The sequence below is a fragment of the Pseudophryne corroboree genome, chromosome 1 (genome assembly GCF_028390025.1).
Source record: "Pseudophryne corroboree isolate aPseCor3 chromosome 1, aPseCor3.hap2, whole genome shotgun sequence".
NCBI classification, from domain to species: domain Eukaryota; kingdom Metazoa; phylum Chordata; class Amphibia; order Anura; family Myobatrachidae; genus Pseudophryne; species Pseudophryne corroboree.
In genome coordinates, this window is record NC_086444.1 from 11,173,995 (window position 1) to 11,193,330 (window position 19,336).

A 19,336-nucleotide genomic window follows, 5' to 3' on the forward strand; every position below is an offset into this window, starting at 1 on the left:
CTGGCAGAGACACGACGTGACCAGTACACACACTGGCAGAGACACAACGTGACCAGGACACGCACTTGCAGAGACACAACGTGACCAGTACACACACTGGCAGAGACACGATGTGACAAGTACACGCACTGGCAGAGACACGACGTGACAAGTACACACACTGGCAGAGACACGACGTGACCAGTACACACACTGGCAGAGACACGACGTGACCAGTACACACACTGGCAGAGACACAACGTGACCAGTACACACACTGGCAGAGACACAACGTGACCAGTACACACACTGGCAGAGACACGACGTGACCAGTACACACACTGGCAGAGACACAACGTGACCAGTACACACACTGGCAGAGACACAACGTGACCAGTACAAACACTGGCAGAGACACAACGTGACCAGTACACACACAGGCAGAGACACAACGTCACCATTACACACACTGGCAGAGACACAACGTCACCATTACACACACTGGCAGAGACACGACGTGACCAGTACAAACACTGGCAGAGATACGACGTGACCAGTACACACACTGGCAGAGACATGACGTGACCAGTACACACACTGGCAGAGACACGACGTGACCAGTACATACACTGGCAGAGACACAACGTGACCAGTACACACACTTGCAGAGACACAACGTGACCAGTACACACACTGGCAGAGACACAACGTGACCAGTACACACACTGGCAGAGACACAACGTGACCAGTACACACACTGGCAGAGACACGACGTGACCAGTACACACACTGGCAGAGATACGACGTGACCAGTACACACACTGACAGAGACACGACGTGACCAGTACACACACTGGCAGAGACACAACGTGACCAGTACACACACTGGCAGAGACACAACGTGACCAGTACACACACTGGCAGAGACACGACGTGACCAGTACACACACTGTCAGAGAAGTACACAAACTGGCAGAGACACGACGTGACCAGTACACACACTGGCAGAGACACAACGTGACCAGTACACACACTGGAAGAGACACAACGTCACCATTACACACACTGGCAGAGACACGACGTGACCAGTACACACACTGGCAGAGATACGACGTGACCAGTGCACACACTGGCAGAGACACGACGTGACCAGTACACACACTGGCAGAGACACAACGTGACCAGTACACACACTGGCAGAGACACAACGTCACCATTACACACACTGGCAGAGACACAACGTGACCAGTACACACACTGGCAGAGACACGACGTGACCAGTACACACACTGTCAGAGAAGTACACAAAACTGGCAGAGACACGACGTGACCAGTACACACACTGGCAGAGACACGACGTGACCAGTACACACACTGGCAGAGACATGACGTGACCAGTACACACACTTGCAGAGACACAACGTGACCAGTACACACACTGGCAGAGACACAACGTGACCAGTACACACACTGGCAGAGACACAACGTGACCAGTAAACACACTGGCAGAGACACGACGTGACCAGTACACACACTGGCAGAGATACGACGTGACCAGTACACACACTGGCAGAGACACGACGTGACCAGTACACACACTGGCAGAGACACAACGTGACCAGTACACACACTGGCAGAGACACGACGTGACCAGTACACACACTGGCAGAGACACGACGTGACCAGTACACACACTGTCAGAGAAGTACACAAACTGGCAGAGACACGACGTGACCAGTACACACACTGGCAGAGACACAACGTGACCAGTACACACACTGGAAGAGACACAACGTCACCATTACACACACTGGCAGAGACACGACGTGACCAGTACACACACTGGCAGAGATACGACGTGACCAGTGCACACACTGGCAGAGACACGACGTGACCAGTACACACACTGGCAGAGACACAACGTGACCAGTACACACACTGGCAGAGACACAACGTCACCATTACACACACTGGCAGAGACACAACGTGACCAGTACACACACTGGCAGAGACACGACGTGACCAGTACACACACTGTCAGAGAAGTACACAAAACTGGCAGAGACACGACGTGACCAGTACACACACTGGCAGAGACACGACGTGACCAGTACACACACTGGCAGAGACACAACGTGACCAGTACACACACTGGCAGAGATACAACGTCACCAGTACACACACTGGCAGAGATACGACGTGGCCAGTACACACACTGGCAGAGACACGACGTGACCAGTACACACACTGGCAGAGACACGACGTGACCAGTACATACACTGGCAGAGACACAACGTGACCAGTACACACACTTGCAGAGACACAACGTGACCAGTACACACACTGGCAGAGACACGATGTGACAAGTACATGCACTGGCAGAGACACGACGTGACAAGTACACACACTGGCAGAGACACGACGTGACCAGTACACACACTGGCAGAGACACGACGTGACCAGTACACACACTGGCAGAGACACAACGTGACCAGTACACACACTGGCAGAGACACAACGTGACCAGTACACACACTGGCAGAGACACAACGTGACCAGTACACACACTGGCAGAGACACAACGTGACCAGTACACACACTGGCAGAGACACAACGTGACCAGTACACACACTGGCAGAGACACAACGTGACCAGTACACACACTGGCAGAGACACAACGTCACCATTACACACACTGGCAGAGACACAACGTCACCATTACACACACTGGCAGAGACACGACGTGACCAGTACACACACTGGCAGAGATACGACGTGACCAGTACACACACTGGCAGAGACACGACGTGACCAGTACACACACTGGCAGAGACACGACGTGACCAGTACACACACTTGCAGAGACACAACGTGACCAGTACACACACTGGCAGAGACACAACGTGACCAGTACACACACTGGCAGAGACACAACGTGACCAGTACACACACTGGCAGAGACACGACGTGACCAGTACACACACTGGCAGAGATACGACGTGACCAGTACACACACTGGCAGAGACACGACGTGACCAGTACACACACTGGCAGAGACACAACGTGACCAGTACACACACTGGCAGAGACACAACGTGACCAGTACACACACTGGCAGAGACACGACGTGACCAGTACACACACTGTCAGAGAAGTACACAAACTGGAAGAGACACGACGTGACCAGTACACACACTGGCAGAGACGCAACGTGACCAGTACACACACTGGAAGAGACACAACGTCACCATTACACACACTGGCAGAGACACGACGTGACCAGTACACACACTGGCAGAGATACGACGTGACCAGTGCACACACTGGCAGAGACACGACGTGACCAGTACACACACTGGCAGAGACACGACGTGACCAGTACACACACTGGCAGAGACACAACGTGACCAGTACACACACTGGCAGAGACACGACGTGACCAGTACACACACTGGCAGAGACACGACATGACCAGTACACACACTGGCAGAGACACAACGTGACCAGTACACACACTGGCAGAGACACGACGTGACCAGTACACACACTGGCAGAGACACAACGTGACCAGTACACACACTGGAAGAGACACAACGTCACCATTACACACACTGGCAGAGACACGACGTGACCAGTACACACAATGGCAGAGATACGACGTGACCAGTACACACACTGGCAGAGACACGACGTGACCAGTACACACACTGGCAGAGACACGACGTGACCAGTACACACACTGGCAGAGACACAACGTGACCAGTACACACACTGGCAGAGACACAACGTGACCAGTACACACACTGGCAGAGACACGACGTGACCAGTACACACACTGTCAGAGAAGTACACAAACTGGCAGAGACACGACGTGACCAGTACACACACTGGCAGAGACACGACATGACCAGTACACACACTGGCAGAGACATGACGTGACCAGTACACACACTGGCAGAGACACGACGTGACCAGTACACACACTGGCAGAGATACGACGTGACCAGTACACACACTGGCAGAGACACGACGTGACCAGTACACACACTAACCAGTACACACACTGGCAGAGACACAACGTGACCAGTACACACACTGGCAGAGACACGACGTGACCAGTACACACACTGGCAGAGACACAATGTGACCAGGACACGCACTTGCAGAGACACAACGTGACCAGTACACACACTGGCAGAGACACGACGTGACAAGTACACGCACTGGCAGAGACACGACGTGACAAGTACACACACTGGCAGAGACACGACGTGACCAGTACACACACTGGCAGAGACACAACGTGACCAGTACATACACTGGCAGAGACACAACGTGACCAGTACACACACTGGCAGAGACACGACGTGACCAGTACACACACTGGCAGAGACACGACGTGACCAGGACACGCACTGGCAGAGACACGACGTGACCAGGACACGCACTGGCAGAGACACGACGTGACCAGTACACGCACTTGCAGAGAGACGACGTTACCTGTAAACGCACTGGCAGAGACGCAACAAAACCAGAACACACACTGGCAGAGACACGACGTGACCAGCACGCACACTGGCAGAGACACAACAAGACCAGTGCACACACTGGCAGAGACACGACGTGACAGGTACACGCACTGGCAGAGACACAACGTGACCAGTACACGCACTGGCAGAGACGCAACAAGACCAGTACACACACTGGCAGAGACACGACGTGACCAGCATGCACACTGGCAGAGACACAGCAAGACCAGTACACACACTGGCTAAGACACGACGTGACCAGCACGCACACTGGCAGAGACACAACAAGACCAGTACACACATCCAGAGACACAACGTGACCAGTACACACACTGGCAGAGACACAACGTGACCAGTACACACACTGGCAGAGACACAACGTGACCAGTACACACACTGGCAGAGACACAACATCACCATTACACACACTGGCAGAGACACAACGTGACCAGTACACACACTGGCAGAGATACGACGTGACCAGTACACACACTGGCAGAGACACGACGTGACCAGTACACACACTGGCAGAGACACGACGTGACCAGTACACACACTGGCAGAGACACAACGTGACCAGTACACACACTGGCAGAGATGCGACGTGACCAGTACACACACTGGCAGAGACACGACGTGACCAATACACACACTGGCAGAGATACGACGTGACCAGTACACACACTGGCAGAGACACGACGTGACCAGTACACACACTGGCAGAGACACGACGTGACCAGTACACACACTGGCAGAGACACGACGTGACCAGTACACACACTGGCAGAGATACGACGTGACCAGTACACACACTGGCAGAGACACGACGTGACCAGTACACACACTGGCAGAGACACAACGTGACCAGTACACACACTGGCAGAGACACGACGTGAACAGTACACACACTGGCAGAGACACGACGTGAACAGTACACACACTGGCAGAGACACGACGTGACCAGTACACACACTGGCAGAGACACGACGTGACCAGTACACACACTGGCAGAGACACGACGTGAACAGTACACACACTGGCAGAGACACGACGTGAACAGTACACACACTGGCAGAGACACGACGTGAACAGTACACACACTGGCAGAGACACGACGTGACCAGTACACACACTGGCAGAGACACGACGTGACCAGTACACACACTGGCAGAGACACGACGTGACCAGTACACACACTGGCAGAGACACGACGTGACCAGTACACACTGGCAGAGACACAACGTGGCCAGTACACGCACTGGCAGAGACACAACGTGACCAGTACACACACTGGGGCACATGATGGTAAGCGTACAACTCCGATGGTGTGAGGGATGCGCATGTGCAGAACGGGTCCAGCGTTGTCGCACGCAGTGCCTCCTAAGCCTCGGCCTGACTGGCAGGCTGTGTCACTTGGGGGGAGCCTGGCTGTGTTCCTGAATATGGGGGTGTGCCGCGGCCAGGATCTGCCTCCTCCGATGCATATTTCCTGGCCCCAGCTGAGTGAAAACGTCAGCCATCAGGAATAACCCGATGCTGCGTCCACCACTACTTCTCACCTGCTCACCTCTGCTCATTGCTGCTCCTCTCCTCTGCTTCTCTACTCTCCACTGCTCCTCCTATGCTTCTCTACTCTCCACTGCTCCTCCTCTGCTTACCACTGCACCTCACCTGCTCATCACAACACCTCACCTGCTAACCACTGCACCACACCTACTATACACTGCACCACACCTGCTCACCCACTGTTATTATTCTGCTCATCTCTGCTTACCACTGAACCTCACCTATTAACCAGTGTATCTCACTTGCTCATCACTGCAACTCATCTTCTCACCACTTTTCATCACTGTACCTCACTCGCTCCTTACTACACCTCACTTTTTTCACCCATGCACCCAACCTGCAACTCACCTGCTCACTACAACTCCTCATCTGCACTCCATTGTATCTCTGCTATTCATCACAGCACCTCACCTGGTCACCAAAGCACCTCTCCTACTCACCACATCAGTTCACCTGCTTACCACTACATCTTGCCTGCTTATCACTGCTACTCAACTACTCACCACTGCACCTCACCTGGTCACCAGTGCTCCTCACCTGCTTACCACTGCTCCTCACCTGCTTACCACTGCTCCTCACCTGCTCATTACAGTCCCTCATCTCGTCAGCAATGCATTTCACCTACTTACCAGTGCTCCTCCCCTGGTCACCACTGCACCTCACCTGCTTACCACTGCTTCTCACCTGGTCACCACTGCACCTCACATGATAGCCAATGCACAGCACCTGCTTACCACTGCATCTCACCTGCTCAGCAGTGCGCCTCCCCTGCTTACCAATGCTCCTCCCCTGCTCACCACTGCTCCTCCCCTGCTTCTCACCTGGTCACCACTGCACCTCACCTGATAGCCAATGCACAGCACCTGCTTACCACTGCATCTCACCTGCTCAGCAGTGCGCCTCACCTGCTTACCAATGCTCCTCCCCTGCTCACCACTGCTCCTCCCTTGCTCACAAATGCTCCTCCCCTGGTCACCACTGCACCTCACCTGCTTACCACTGCACCTCTCCTGCTTACTCCTGCTCACCACTGCTCACCACTGCTCCTCCCCTGCTTCCCACTGCTCCTCCCCTGCTCACCAATGCTCCTCCCCTGCTCACCAATGCTCCTCCCCTGCTCACCAATGCTCCTCCCCTGCTCACCACTGCTCCTCCCCTGCTTACCACTGCTCCTCACCTGGTCAGCAATGCATCTCACCTGGAGGTAAATTAGAAAAAACCCTTCCATGTTTTCTTAGGTTATTTAACATGATCTTACAACGGAATTCCTTGAGACTCCACACAAAGAATAAAGTGTCAGCGTCTTACCTCCAGGGTGGCAATAACCGGTTTGCGGATGGGTTTACTCTGCACCTCACTGGTTGTCATCTGGAAGCCGCTTCCCATCACCATGCCAAACATGACTAGACGCGGACAGAGAGATAGATCAGTAATTCAGAATGTTTGTGTGATGGTGCCGCTGATGTAGGATCACTACCGCAAAAAGATCATTCTGTATAATGTTACTCCAGTTAATTAAAGCTAGCATCATATAATAAACCATAGAAGTGATCAGTAGATGTATACGGCACCATCTGCGACGCTCTATAAATCTGTTGGTGTAACATTATAGTCACAGAGACATTGGGCCCCATTTTTTGGTGTCCTGAAAAGAACGGAAGTGGCGACGTTTATGGACTGATCAGTGTCCGACATGAAGTACCTGGAACCGGTCACGCTTCCCAAGTGTTACAGTCAGACACTCAGCACACAGTACATGAGGAGGCTGAAGGACACGGGGTGTGGTATCATGGCGCATTCCCCCAGCGACTCTGACTGAGTAGACGCAATGCCCAAACCCAGCAAAAAGCCGATGTTTGGCAATTATGACTCTAAAGGTGGCTAAAAAGTCACACAATGTATACGTTCCACAGTGCGCACAGAGGCACAAAGCGATTGAGACACTTGTGGAGAGGGGGCCTGGACTGCACACCCTAGCTTCTTATAATGGGATTTGCTACCTTACTGGGACTTGGGGCCTACTTCGCAGCAGCAGATTTGTTAGCTAATGGGCAAAACCATGTGCACTGCAGGTGGGGCAGATGTAACATGTGCAGAGAGAGTTAGATTTGGGTGGGTTATAGTGTTTCTGTGCAGGGTAAATACTGGCTGCTTTATTGTTACACTGCAATTTACATTTCAGTTTGAACACACCCCACCCAAATCTAACTCTCTCTGCGCATGTTACATCTGCCCCACCTGCAGTGCACATGTTACGTCTGCCACACCCCACCCAAATCTAACACTCTGCATATGTTACATCTGCCCCACCTGCAGTGCACGTTACATCTGCCACACCCCACACAAATTTAATTAATTAATTTCCCTAGCCATACCACCCCAGGGCATCACACAAATGAGAGATAGAAGTGATAAAAAGTAACATTTTTGACATATCTTTTACACTTGTAACACTGCTAACCTCACTTTCTAACACTCTGACACCTTACTGCTGTCCTCTCTCTCTAACACTCTGACACCTGACTGCTGTCCTCTCTCTAACACTGACACCATACTGCTGTCCTCTCTCTAACACTGACACCTTACTGCTGTCCTCTCTCTCTAACACTCTGACACCTTACTGCTGTCCTCTCTCTAACACTGACACCTTACTGTTGTCCTCTCTCTAACGCTCTGACACCTTACTGCTGTCCTCTCTCTAACACTGACACCTTACTGTTGTCCTCTCTCTAACGCTCTGACACCTTACTGCTGTCCTCTCTCTAACACCTTACTGTTGTCCTCTCTCTAACACTGACACCTTACTGTTGTCCTCTCTCTAACGCTCTGACACCTTACTGCTGTCCTCTCTCTAACGCTCTGACACCTTACTGCTGTCCCTTCTCTAACGCTCTGACACCTTACTGCTGTCCTCTCTCTAACACCTTACTGCTGTCCTCTCTCTAACACTGACACCTTACTGTTGTCCTCTCTCTAACGCTCTGACACCTTACTGCTGTCCTCTCTCTAACACTGACACCTTACTGTTGTCCTCTCTCTAACGCTCTGACACATTACTGCTGTCCTCTCTCTAACGCTCTGACACCTTACTGCTGTCCCTTCTCTAACGCTCTGACACCTTACTGCTGTCCTCTCTCTAACACTCCTGACACCTTACTGCTCCTCTCTCTAACACTCTGACACCTTACTGTTGTCCTCTCTCTAACACTGACACCTTACTGCTGTCCTCTCTCTCTAACACTCTGACACCTTACTGCTGTCCTCTCTCTAACACTCTGACACCTTACTGCTGTCCTCTCTCTAACACTCTGACACCTTACTGCTGTCTTCTCTCTAACACGGACACCTTACTGTTGTCCTCTCTCTAACGCTCTGACACCTTACTGCTGTCCTCTCTCTAACGCTCTGACACCTTACTGCTGTCCTCTCTCTAACGCTCTGACACCTTACTGCTGTCCTCTCTCTAACGCTCTGACACTTTACAGCTGTCCTCTCTCTAACGCTCTGACACTTTACAGCTGTCCTCTCTCTAACGCTCTGACACCTTACTGCTGTCCTCTCTCTCTAACACTCTGACACCTTACTGCTCCTCTCTCTAACACCTTACTGCTGTCCTCTCTCTAACACTGACACCTTACTGTCGTCCTCTCTCTAACAATCTGACACCTTACTGCCGTCCTCTCTCTAACGCTCTGACACCTTACTGCTCCTCTCTCTAACACCTTACTGCTGTCCTCTCTCTAACACTGACACCTTACTGTCGTCCTCTCTCTAACAATCTGACACCTTACTGCCGTCCTCTCTCTAACGCTCTGACACCTTACTGCTGTCCTCTCTCTAACGCTCTGACACCTTACTGCTGTCCTCTCTCTAACGCTCTGACACCTTACTGCTGTCCTCTCTCTCTAACACTCTGACACCTTACTGCTCCTCTCTCTAACACCTTACTGCTGTCCTCTCTCTAACACTGACACCTTACTGTCGTCCTCTCTCTAACACCTTACTGCTGTCCTCTCTCTAACACCTTACTGCTGTCCTCTCTCTAACACCTTACTGCTGTCCTCTCTCTAACACCTTACTGCTGTCCTCTCTCTAACACCTTACTGCTGTCCTCTCTCTAACGCTCTGACACCTTACTGCTGTCCTCTCTCTAACGCTCTGACACTTTACAGCTGTCCTCTCTCTAACACCTTACTGCTGTCCTCTCTCTAACGCTCTGACACCTTACTGCTGTCCTCTCTCTAACACTCTGACACCTTACTGCTTCTCTCTCTCTCTAACACTCTGACACTTTACTGCTGTCCTCTCTCTAACACTCAGCAGCTTCTTTCACTTGTTTAACCCTGATTTTTCACTTCTATCTCCCATTTGTGTGATGCCCTGGGGTGGTGTGGCTGGGGTGATTTGGGGTTGCTCTGCTCCCCAGAGGCGAACCCCTATAATGTTAGGGACCTGTCTGGTGAGGTCACCGTGAAGCAGGTGGGCAGGCTCATATATTGCCAATATATTCCAAGAACCTCGGATATGATGGTGGTTATCATTATAATTTAATGCTGTATGGTGCACCTGCACCCTTGTTCCTAGATTAAGACACTGGGTCTGGGAAATGTATTAGGAATGTATTGCAGTGTAAGAATAAAGCTGTGTAACATGTGTAGGCTACATGCAGAAGCAGCCAGTATTTACCCTCTACAGAAAACATATACATGTATGTGCTCCCTTGCATGGCAGCATGGTCCAGACACAGTTAGTTGCTTTTTTTGCTTTACTTACACACATGACTTAGGCCCAGTGTGAGCGATGGTATCGCCAAAAGACGCAGGTGGCATCACAGTATCTGCAGATGCACAGAGTGGGTTACCAGCCCCGGCCCGCTCAGACACACGGCTGTACACCGGGGCATGGCTGATACCGGCAATAGCATACAGCCATCGCAGCACCGAATGCCTCCAGAATCAGCCCCTACCTGTCCATTATACACCTTTGGCCTGACTCACAAGCGGGGTGTTGGAGTTTTAGCACCGTCTTCCGGGTATAACCCGTGTTCAAGGTTTTATATGAGTTTGAAGTTGTACTGTCAATGCCCAATGTACCAATGTGGTTATTGGGGCAATAGTCCCACAGCTGGTCCAGGCATTTTCATGGGGGGACTATTCACTAAGTGCTGCCGCAGTGCTCGGTTAGCACCAAATTAGTTTAACCTGGATGGATCTTTGGAAAACAATTGGGGTTGTAGCCCTGTCCGAGTTTAGAGGGAAAAAAAACAATTCCATATAGGATTGAACCTTTGATTGAATCCCACCTGGAATGAGATACAGGTCTCACCTGAGGTATATGGTATAACAGCACAGTATACAGTAGCTAGCACATGAACCTACATTGGTCTCACCTTCCAAGGCGGACGATGATGTCATAGACAGGGACACTGCTCTGCTCTCTTCATACATCTCCAGAAGAGCTTCATCTTCTAGAGCAAAGTATACAGGGAGGGGGATTTCCTTCCTAAGTATCTCCATCTCTCCGTCCATGAAACACTGCGCAGGAAACAGCAAGGGACAGGCTGGAGATATCACTGCTGACTAAGCCAGGCAAGGGTGCAGCTCCACTGGCCAGTGACAAGGCCTCATTCAAATCATTATGGTGGTTGTTACATTTCTAAAGTTGTAACTTCTGAATGATAAAGTAGAAGATTTGCCTGAAAGCGCCTGTTGAAGACCCTGAGACACATGGTTGCTGCCACGTGCTTTCTCCTGCCCTTTCTCAGCATTCTCTGCACACAATGACACACCATGTTCAGTCCACAGTATGTTTTCCATCGTTAATAAAGACAGCCAGTTCTGCACAACATGTGTGTCAAATGGTAGCAGCTGCGTTTTCAATGGGTGATTTCAGGCAGAGGTCAAATTTATAATATCAGGGGATGAACAAGTAGGTTTATATGTCCAGCATTGCAATAGTGATCAGAAAACATTAGAGTTCCAGTAACCTCTCATATGAAGGCTGGAGAAAGTGAACCGCCATTCCCTGCGTCACCACGTCTCTGTATATACAGCCACGTGTTATATTACACCGAATACCTGTACTGCACCTGACTTGCTGCCTCTTTACTCACCTGCTCTGGGCCTTGTAGCACAGTGGAAGTATTGATGGGGACTAGTATAAGCACAGCGGCTGCAGATTGGGAGAGGATCCGTGTCCATTTCTCCATAGAGAAGTCTGTAAGTCTCATGATGACACAGCGACGGGTCAGCATCTCGGCATCCAGGGTTCTGCTCTCTGCGTTCACCTGCACCGCCCTGCACCCTGCGCGGGGTGTAACAATGGGAGGGCTCAGTCATTAGGTACCACAAGACACACATAGCTCACACTGTACCAGCATTATACTAACACGACACTCAGGTAACACTATTATTACAGTGCAGAGTCTGCATCAGCCCCACCAACTGCCGCCCCCATTACAGAGGCCACTGCAGCCTCACCGGACAGTATAACAGGACCCGGGTACTATCTGTCATACAGGGAACCTGGTGTACAATACTCTGCGGTGCCTGTGACTGGGGCTAAACAACTGGCAGCCTAAGAAGTAATTGCTGCTTTTCTATCAAGGAGACACATAAAAACTGAGCAATGATTTGTGATTATATCATTAATATTATCCCTCAGTGTGGGATAAGAAGACTCTGGAAGTGCATGAGACTGACCTGAAGGACCCCAGACCTGACCTGGCCCGGCTGGGAGGACAGGACAGAGGGTCACTGATCCTATCCCCATACACTCACCATGTGGCTGACCCTCCAGGCTGTACTGCTGCATCCGATACACGGGGAACTGCAGCGGAGAGATGGCGGCTGGGAAGACCAGTAATAGGAGCAGAACTTCCATCATCCCACAGACAAGTGGGGCCGCAGTATAACAGCGCTGGTCCTCACACACAGGTGACAGAGTGTCAGCTCATCGTCTCACTGTCCTGCTGACACCATCTGTCTAATCTGTCTGGATCTCACCGAGATAATCCGTCACCCTGCCCAGAATCCTTAATGCGCAGAGTCAGCCAGTAACTAATGCTCCGGCTGTTTATTCAGATACAGTAACATTCCCAACCTCGCTCCTCCAGGCACAGTCCAGGTTTTCAAGATATCCATACTTGAGCACAGGTGACTTAATCAGTATCTCAGTTATTTTGATTTAACCATCTGTGCTAAAGCCTGGATATCACAAATACCTGGATTGTTGCCTTGAGGACGGAGGTTGGGAAACACTGATATACAAGGACAGTGCTCCGCATTGGGCTGATTCTGGGGGTGGAAATAAAGCAAGAAAAAGCATGTTACTTTACCCCTTAGTAACACGATGCTGTACTGCAGGGGGCAGATGTAACATGTGCACCTGGGTAACACCATGCTGTACTGCAGGGGGCACATGTAACATGTGCACCTGGGTAACACCATGCTGCACTGCAGGGGGGCAGATGTAACATGTGCACCTGGGTAACACCATGCTGCACTGCAGGGGGCAGATGTAACATGTGCACCTGGGTAACACCAGGCTGCACTGCAGGGGGGCAGATGTAACATGTGCACCTGGGTAACACCGTGCTGCACTGCAGGGGGGCAGATGTAACATGTGCACCTGGGTAACACCGTGCTGTACTGCAGGAGGCAGATGTAACATGTGCACCTGGGTAACACCGTGCTGTACTGCAGGAGGCAGATGTAACATGTGCACCTGGGTAACACTGTGCTGTACTGCAGGAGGCAGATGTAACATGTGCACCTGGGTAACACCATGCTGTACTGCAGGGGGCAGATGTAACATGTGCACCTTGGTAACACCATGCTGTACTGCAGGGGGCAGATGTAACATGTGCACCTGGGTAACACCATGCTGTACTGCAGGGGGGCAGATGTAACATGTGCACCTGGGTAACACCATGCTGTACTGCAGGAGGCAGATGTAACATGTGCACCTGGGTAACACCGTGCTGTACTACAGGGGGCAGATGTAACATGTGCACCTGAGTAACACCGTGCTGTACTACAGGGGGCAGATGTAACATGTGCACCTGGGTAACACCGTGCTGTACTGCAGGGGGCAGATGTAACATGTGCACCTGGGTAACACCATGCTGTACTGCAGGGGGCAGATGTAACATGTGCACCTGGGTAATACCATGCTGTACTGCAGGAGGCAGATGTAACATGTGCACCTGGGTAACACCATGCTGCACTGCAGGGGGCAGATGTAACATGTGCACCTGGGTAACACCGTGCTGTACTGCAGGAGGCAGATGTAACATGTGCACCTGGGTAACACCATGCTGTACTGCAGGGGGCAGATGTAACATGTGCACCTGGGTAATACCATGCTGTACTGCAGGAGGCAGATGTAACATGTGCACCTGGGTAACACCATGCTGTACTGCAGGGGGCAGATGTAACATGTGCACCTGGGTAACACCATGCTGTACTGCAGGGGGCAGATGTAACATGTGCACCTGGGTAACACCGTGCTGTACTGCAGGAGGCAGATGTAACATGTGCACCTGGGTAACACCATGCTGTACTGCAGGGGGCAGATGTAACATGTGCACCTGGGTAACACCATGCTTTACTGCAGGGGGGCAGATGTAACGTGTGCACCTGGGTAACACCATGCTGCACTGCAGGGGGCAGATGTAACATGTGCACCTGGGTAACACCATCCAGCACTGCAGGGGGCAGATGTAACATATGCACCTGGGTAACACCATGCTGTACTGCAGGGGGCAGATGTAACATGTGCACCTGGGTAACACCATGCTGTACTGCAGGGGGCAGATGTAACATGTGCACCTGGGTAACACCATGCTGTACTGCAGGGGGCAGATGTAACATGTGCACCTGGGTAACACCATGCTGTACTGCAGGGGGCAGATGTAACATGTGCACCTGGGTAACACCATGCTGTACTGCAGGGGGCAGATGTAACATGTGCACCTGGGTAACACCATGCTGCACTGCAGGGGGCAGATGTAACATGTGCACCTGGGTAACACCATGCTGCGCTGCAGGGGGGCAGATGTAACATGTGCACCTGGGTAACTCTGTGCTGTACAGCAGGGGGGCAGATGTAACATGTGCACCTGGGTAACACCATGCTGCACTGCAGGGGGCAGATGTAACGTGTGCACCTGGGTAACACCATGCTGTACTGCAGGGGGGCAGATGTAACATGTGCACCTGGGTAACACCATGCTGTACTGCAGGGGCAGATGTAACATGTGCACCTGGGTAACACCATGCTGTACTGCAGGGGGCAGATGTAACATGTGCACCTGGGTAACGTCATGCTGTACTGCAGGGGGCAGATGTAACATGTGCACCTGGGTAACACCATGCTGTACTGCAGGGGGCAGATGTAACGTGTGCACCTGGGTAACACTGTGCTGCGCTGCAGGGGGGCAGATGTAACATGTGCACCTGGGTAACACCATGCTGTGCTGCAGGGGGGCAGATGTAACATGTGCACCTGGGTAACACCGTGCTGTACTGCAGGGGGCAGATGTAACATGTGCACCTGGGTAACACCATGCTGTACTGCAGGAGGCAGATGTAACATGTGCACCTGGGTAACACCGTGCTGTACTGCAGGAGGCAGATGTAACATGTGCACCTTGGTAACAACGTGCTGTGCTGCAGGGGGCAGATGTAACATGTGCACCTGGGTAACACTGTGCTGCGCTGCAGGGGGGCAGATGTAACATGTGCACCTGGGTAACACCATGCTGTGCTGCAGGGGGGCAGATGTAACATGTGCACCTGGGTAACACCGTGCTGTACTGCAGGGGGCAGATGTAACGTGCACCTGGGTAACACCGTGCTGTACTGCAGGGGGCAGATGTAACATGTGCACCTGGGTAACACCGTGCTGTACTGCAGGGGGCAGATGTAACATGTGCACCTGGGTAACACCATGCTGTACTGCAGGGGGCAGATGTAACATGTGCACCTGGGTAACACCGTGCTGTGCTGCAGGAGGCAGATGTAACATGTGCACCTGGGTAACAACGTGCTGTGCTGCAGGGGGCAGATGTAACATGTGCACCTGGGCAACACCGTGCTGTACTGCAGGGGGCAGATGTAACATGTGCACCTGGGTAACACCGTGCTGTACTGCAGGGGGCAGATGTAACATGTGCACCTGGGTAACACCATGCTGCACTGCAGGGGGGCAGATGTAACATGTGCACCTGGGTAACACCATGCTGCACTGCCGGGGGACAGATGTAACATGTGCACCTGGGTAACACCATGCTGTACTGCAGGGAGCAGATGTAACATGTGCACCTGGGTAACACCATGCTGTACTGCAGGGGGTCAGATGTAACATGTGCACCTGGGTAACACCATGCTGTGCTGCAGGGGGGCAGATGTAACATGTGCACCTGGGTAACACCATGCTGTACTGCAGGGGGTCAGATGTAACATGTGCACCTGGGTAACACCATGCTGTGCTGCAGGGGGGCAGATGTAACATGAGCACCTGGGTAACGTCATGCTGTACTGCAGGAGGCAGATGTAACATGTGCACCTGGGTAACACCATGCTGTACTGCAGGGGGCAGATGTAACATGTGCACCTGGGTAACAATGTGCTGTACTGCAGGGGGCAGATGTAACATGTGCACCTGGGTAACACCATGCTGTGCTGCAAGGGGGCAGATGTAACATGTGCACCTGGGTAACACCGTGCTGTACTGCAGGGGGCAGATGTAACATGTGCACCTGGGTAACAATGTGCTGTACTGCAGGGGGCAGATGTAACATGTGCACCTGGGTAACACCATGCTGTGCTGCAAGGGGGCAGATGTAACATGTGCACCTGGGTAACACCATGCTGTGCTGCAGGGGGCAGATGTAACATGTGCACCTGGGTAACACCGTGCTGTACTGCAGGGGGCAGATGTAACATGTGCACCTGGGTAACACCATGCTGTGCTGCAGGGGGCAGATGTAACATGTGCACCTGGGTAACACCATGCTGTACTGCAGGGGGCAGATGTAACATGTGCACCTGGGTAACACCATGCTGTACTGCAGGGGGCAGATGTAACATGTGCACCTGGGTAACACCACGCTGTACTGCAGGGGGCAGATGTAACATGTGCACCTGGGTAACACCATGCTGTACTGCAGGGGGGCAGATGTAACATGTGCACCTGGGTAACACCATGCTGTACTGCAGGGGGCAGATGTAACATGTGCACCTGGGTAGCACCATGCTGTACTGCAGGGGGCAGATGTAACATGTGCACCTGGGTAACACCACGCTGTACTGCAGGGGGCAGATGTAACATGTGCACCTGGGTAACACCATGCTGTACTGCAGGGGGCAGATGTAACATGTGCACCTGGGTAACACCATGCTGTACTGCAGGGGGGCAGATGTAACATGTGCACCTGGGTAACACCATGCTGTACTGCAGGGGGCAGATGTAACATGTGCACCTGGGTAACACCATGCTGTAGGGGGGCAGATGTTAGATTTGGGAAAGGGGTGTAGAAACACAGATCTATATGGCAGTGTAAGAATAAAGCAGCCCGGCATGTGAGCTACATACAGATGCCGCCAGTACTTACCCTGGAGGTAAACAGAATACATGTATCTGCCCCCTCACACTGCAGCGTGTTCAGGAGCTTCTGCCTTAGAATCAGCTGCTCTGTGCGTTATCAGTAACTATTCCCATGATTCCCGGATATCTCCCAGTATAACAGGAATACCCCGGACATCTCCCAGTATAACAGGATTCCCAGACATCTCCCAGTATAACAGGATTCCCAGACATCTCCCAGTATAACAGGATTCCCGGATATCTCCCAGTATAACAGGAATACCCCGGACATCTCCCAGTATAACAGGATTCCCAGAAATCTCCCAGTATAACAGGATTCCCCGGACATCTCCCAGTATAACAGGATTCCCAGACATCTCCCAGTATAACAGGATTCCCCGGACATCTCCCAGTATAACAGGATTCCCCGGACATCTCCCAGTATAACAGGATTCCCAGACATCTCCCAGTATAACAGGAATCCCCGGACATCTCCCAGTATAACAGGAATCCCCGGACATCTCCCAGTACAATAGGATTCCCCGGACATCTCCCAGTATAACAGGATTCCCCCAGACATCTCCCAGTATAACAGGAATCCCCGGACATCTCCCAGTACAACAGGATTCCCCGGACATCTCCCAGTATAACAGGATTCCCCCAGACATCTCCCAGTATAACAGGATTCCCCGGACATCTCCCAGTATAACAGGATTCCCCCAGACATCTCCCAGTATAACAGGAATCCCCAGACATCTCCCAGTATAACAGGATTCCCCCAGACATTTCCCAGTATAACAGGATTCCCCGGACATCTCCCAGTATAACAGGATTCCCAGACATCTACCAGTATAACAGAATTCCCCCAGACATCTCCCAGTATAACAGGATTCCCCAGACATCTCCTAGTATAACAGGATTCCCCGGACATCTCCCAGTATAACAGGATTCCCCCAGATATCTCCCAGTATAACAGGATTCCCCCGGACATCTCCCAGTATAACAGGATTCCCCCGGACATTTCCCAGTATAACAGGATTCCCAGACATCTCCCAGTATAACAGGATTCCCAGACATCTCCCAGTATAACAGGATTCCCCAGACATCACCCATTATAACAGGATTTCCGGACATCTCCCAGTATAACAGGATTTCCGGACATATTCCAGTATACCAGGATTCCCAGACATATCCCAGTATAACAGGACTCCCAAACATTTCCCAGTATAACAGGATTTCCGGACATCTCCCAGTATAACAGGATTCCCGGACATCCCCCAGTATAACAGGATTCCCGGACATCTCCCAGTATAACAGGAATCCCCGGACATCTCCCAGTATAACAGGATTCACCGGACATCTCCCATTATAACAGGATTCCCAGACATCTCCCAGTATAACAGGATTCCCAGACATCTCCCAGTATAACAGGATTCCCAGACATCTCCCAGGATAAGAGGATTCCCGGACATCTCCCAGTATAAGAGGATTCCCAGACATCTCCCAGTATAAGAGGATTCCCGGACATCTCCCAGTATAAGAGGATTCCCAGACATCTCCCAGTATAACAGGACTCCCCCGGACATATCCCAGTATAACAGGATTCCCCCAGACATCTCCCAGTATAACAGGATTCCCGGACATCTCCCAGTATAAGAGGATTTTCGGACATC

At 51.8% G+C, this 19,336-nt stretch overlaps 1 protein-coding gene across 1 annotated transcript in view; it reads right to left on the reverse strand.

Annotated features, from left to right (window-relative positions):
• Positions 1–12,956, reverse strand: part of LOC135036475 (BOS complex subunit NCLN-like) — an 81,603-nt gene extending 68,647 nt beyond the window's left edge. The window contains exons 1-4 of the mRNA XM_063954498.1: positions 12,854–12,956; positions 12,187–12,377; positions 11,464–11,608; positions 7,383–7,477 (exon numbers count right to left, since the gene is read on the reverse strand). Of these exons, the coding sequence (XP_063810568.1) occupies positions 7,383–7,477; positions 11,464–11,608; positions 12,187–12,377; positions 12,854–12,956 (534 nt within the window). The remainder of the gene's footprint in view (positions 1–7,382; positions 7,478–11,463; positions 11,609–12,186; positions 12,378–12,853) is intronic.
• Positions 12,957–19,336: the final 6,380 nt, after the last annotated feature.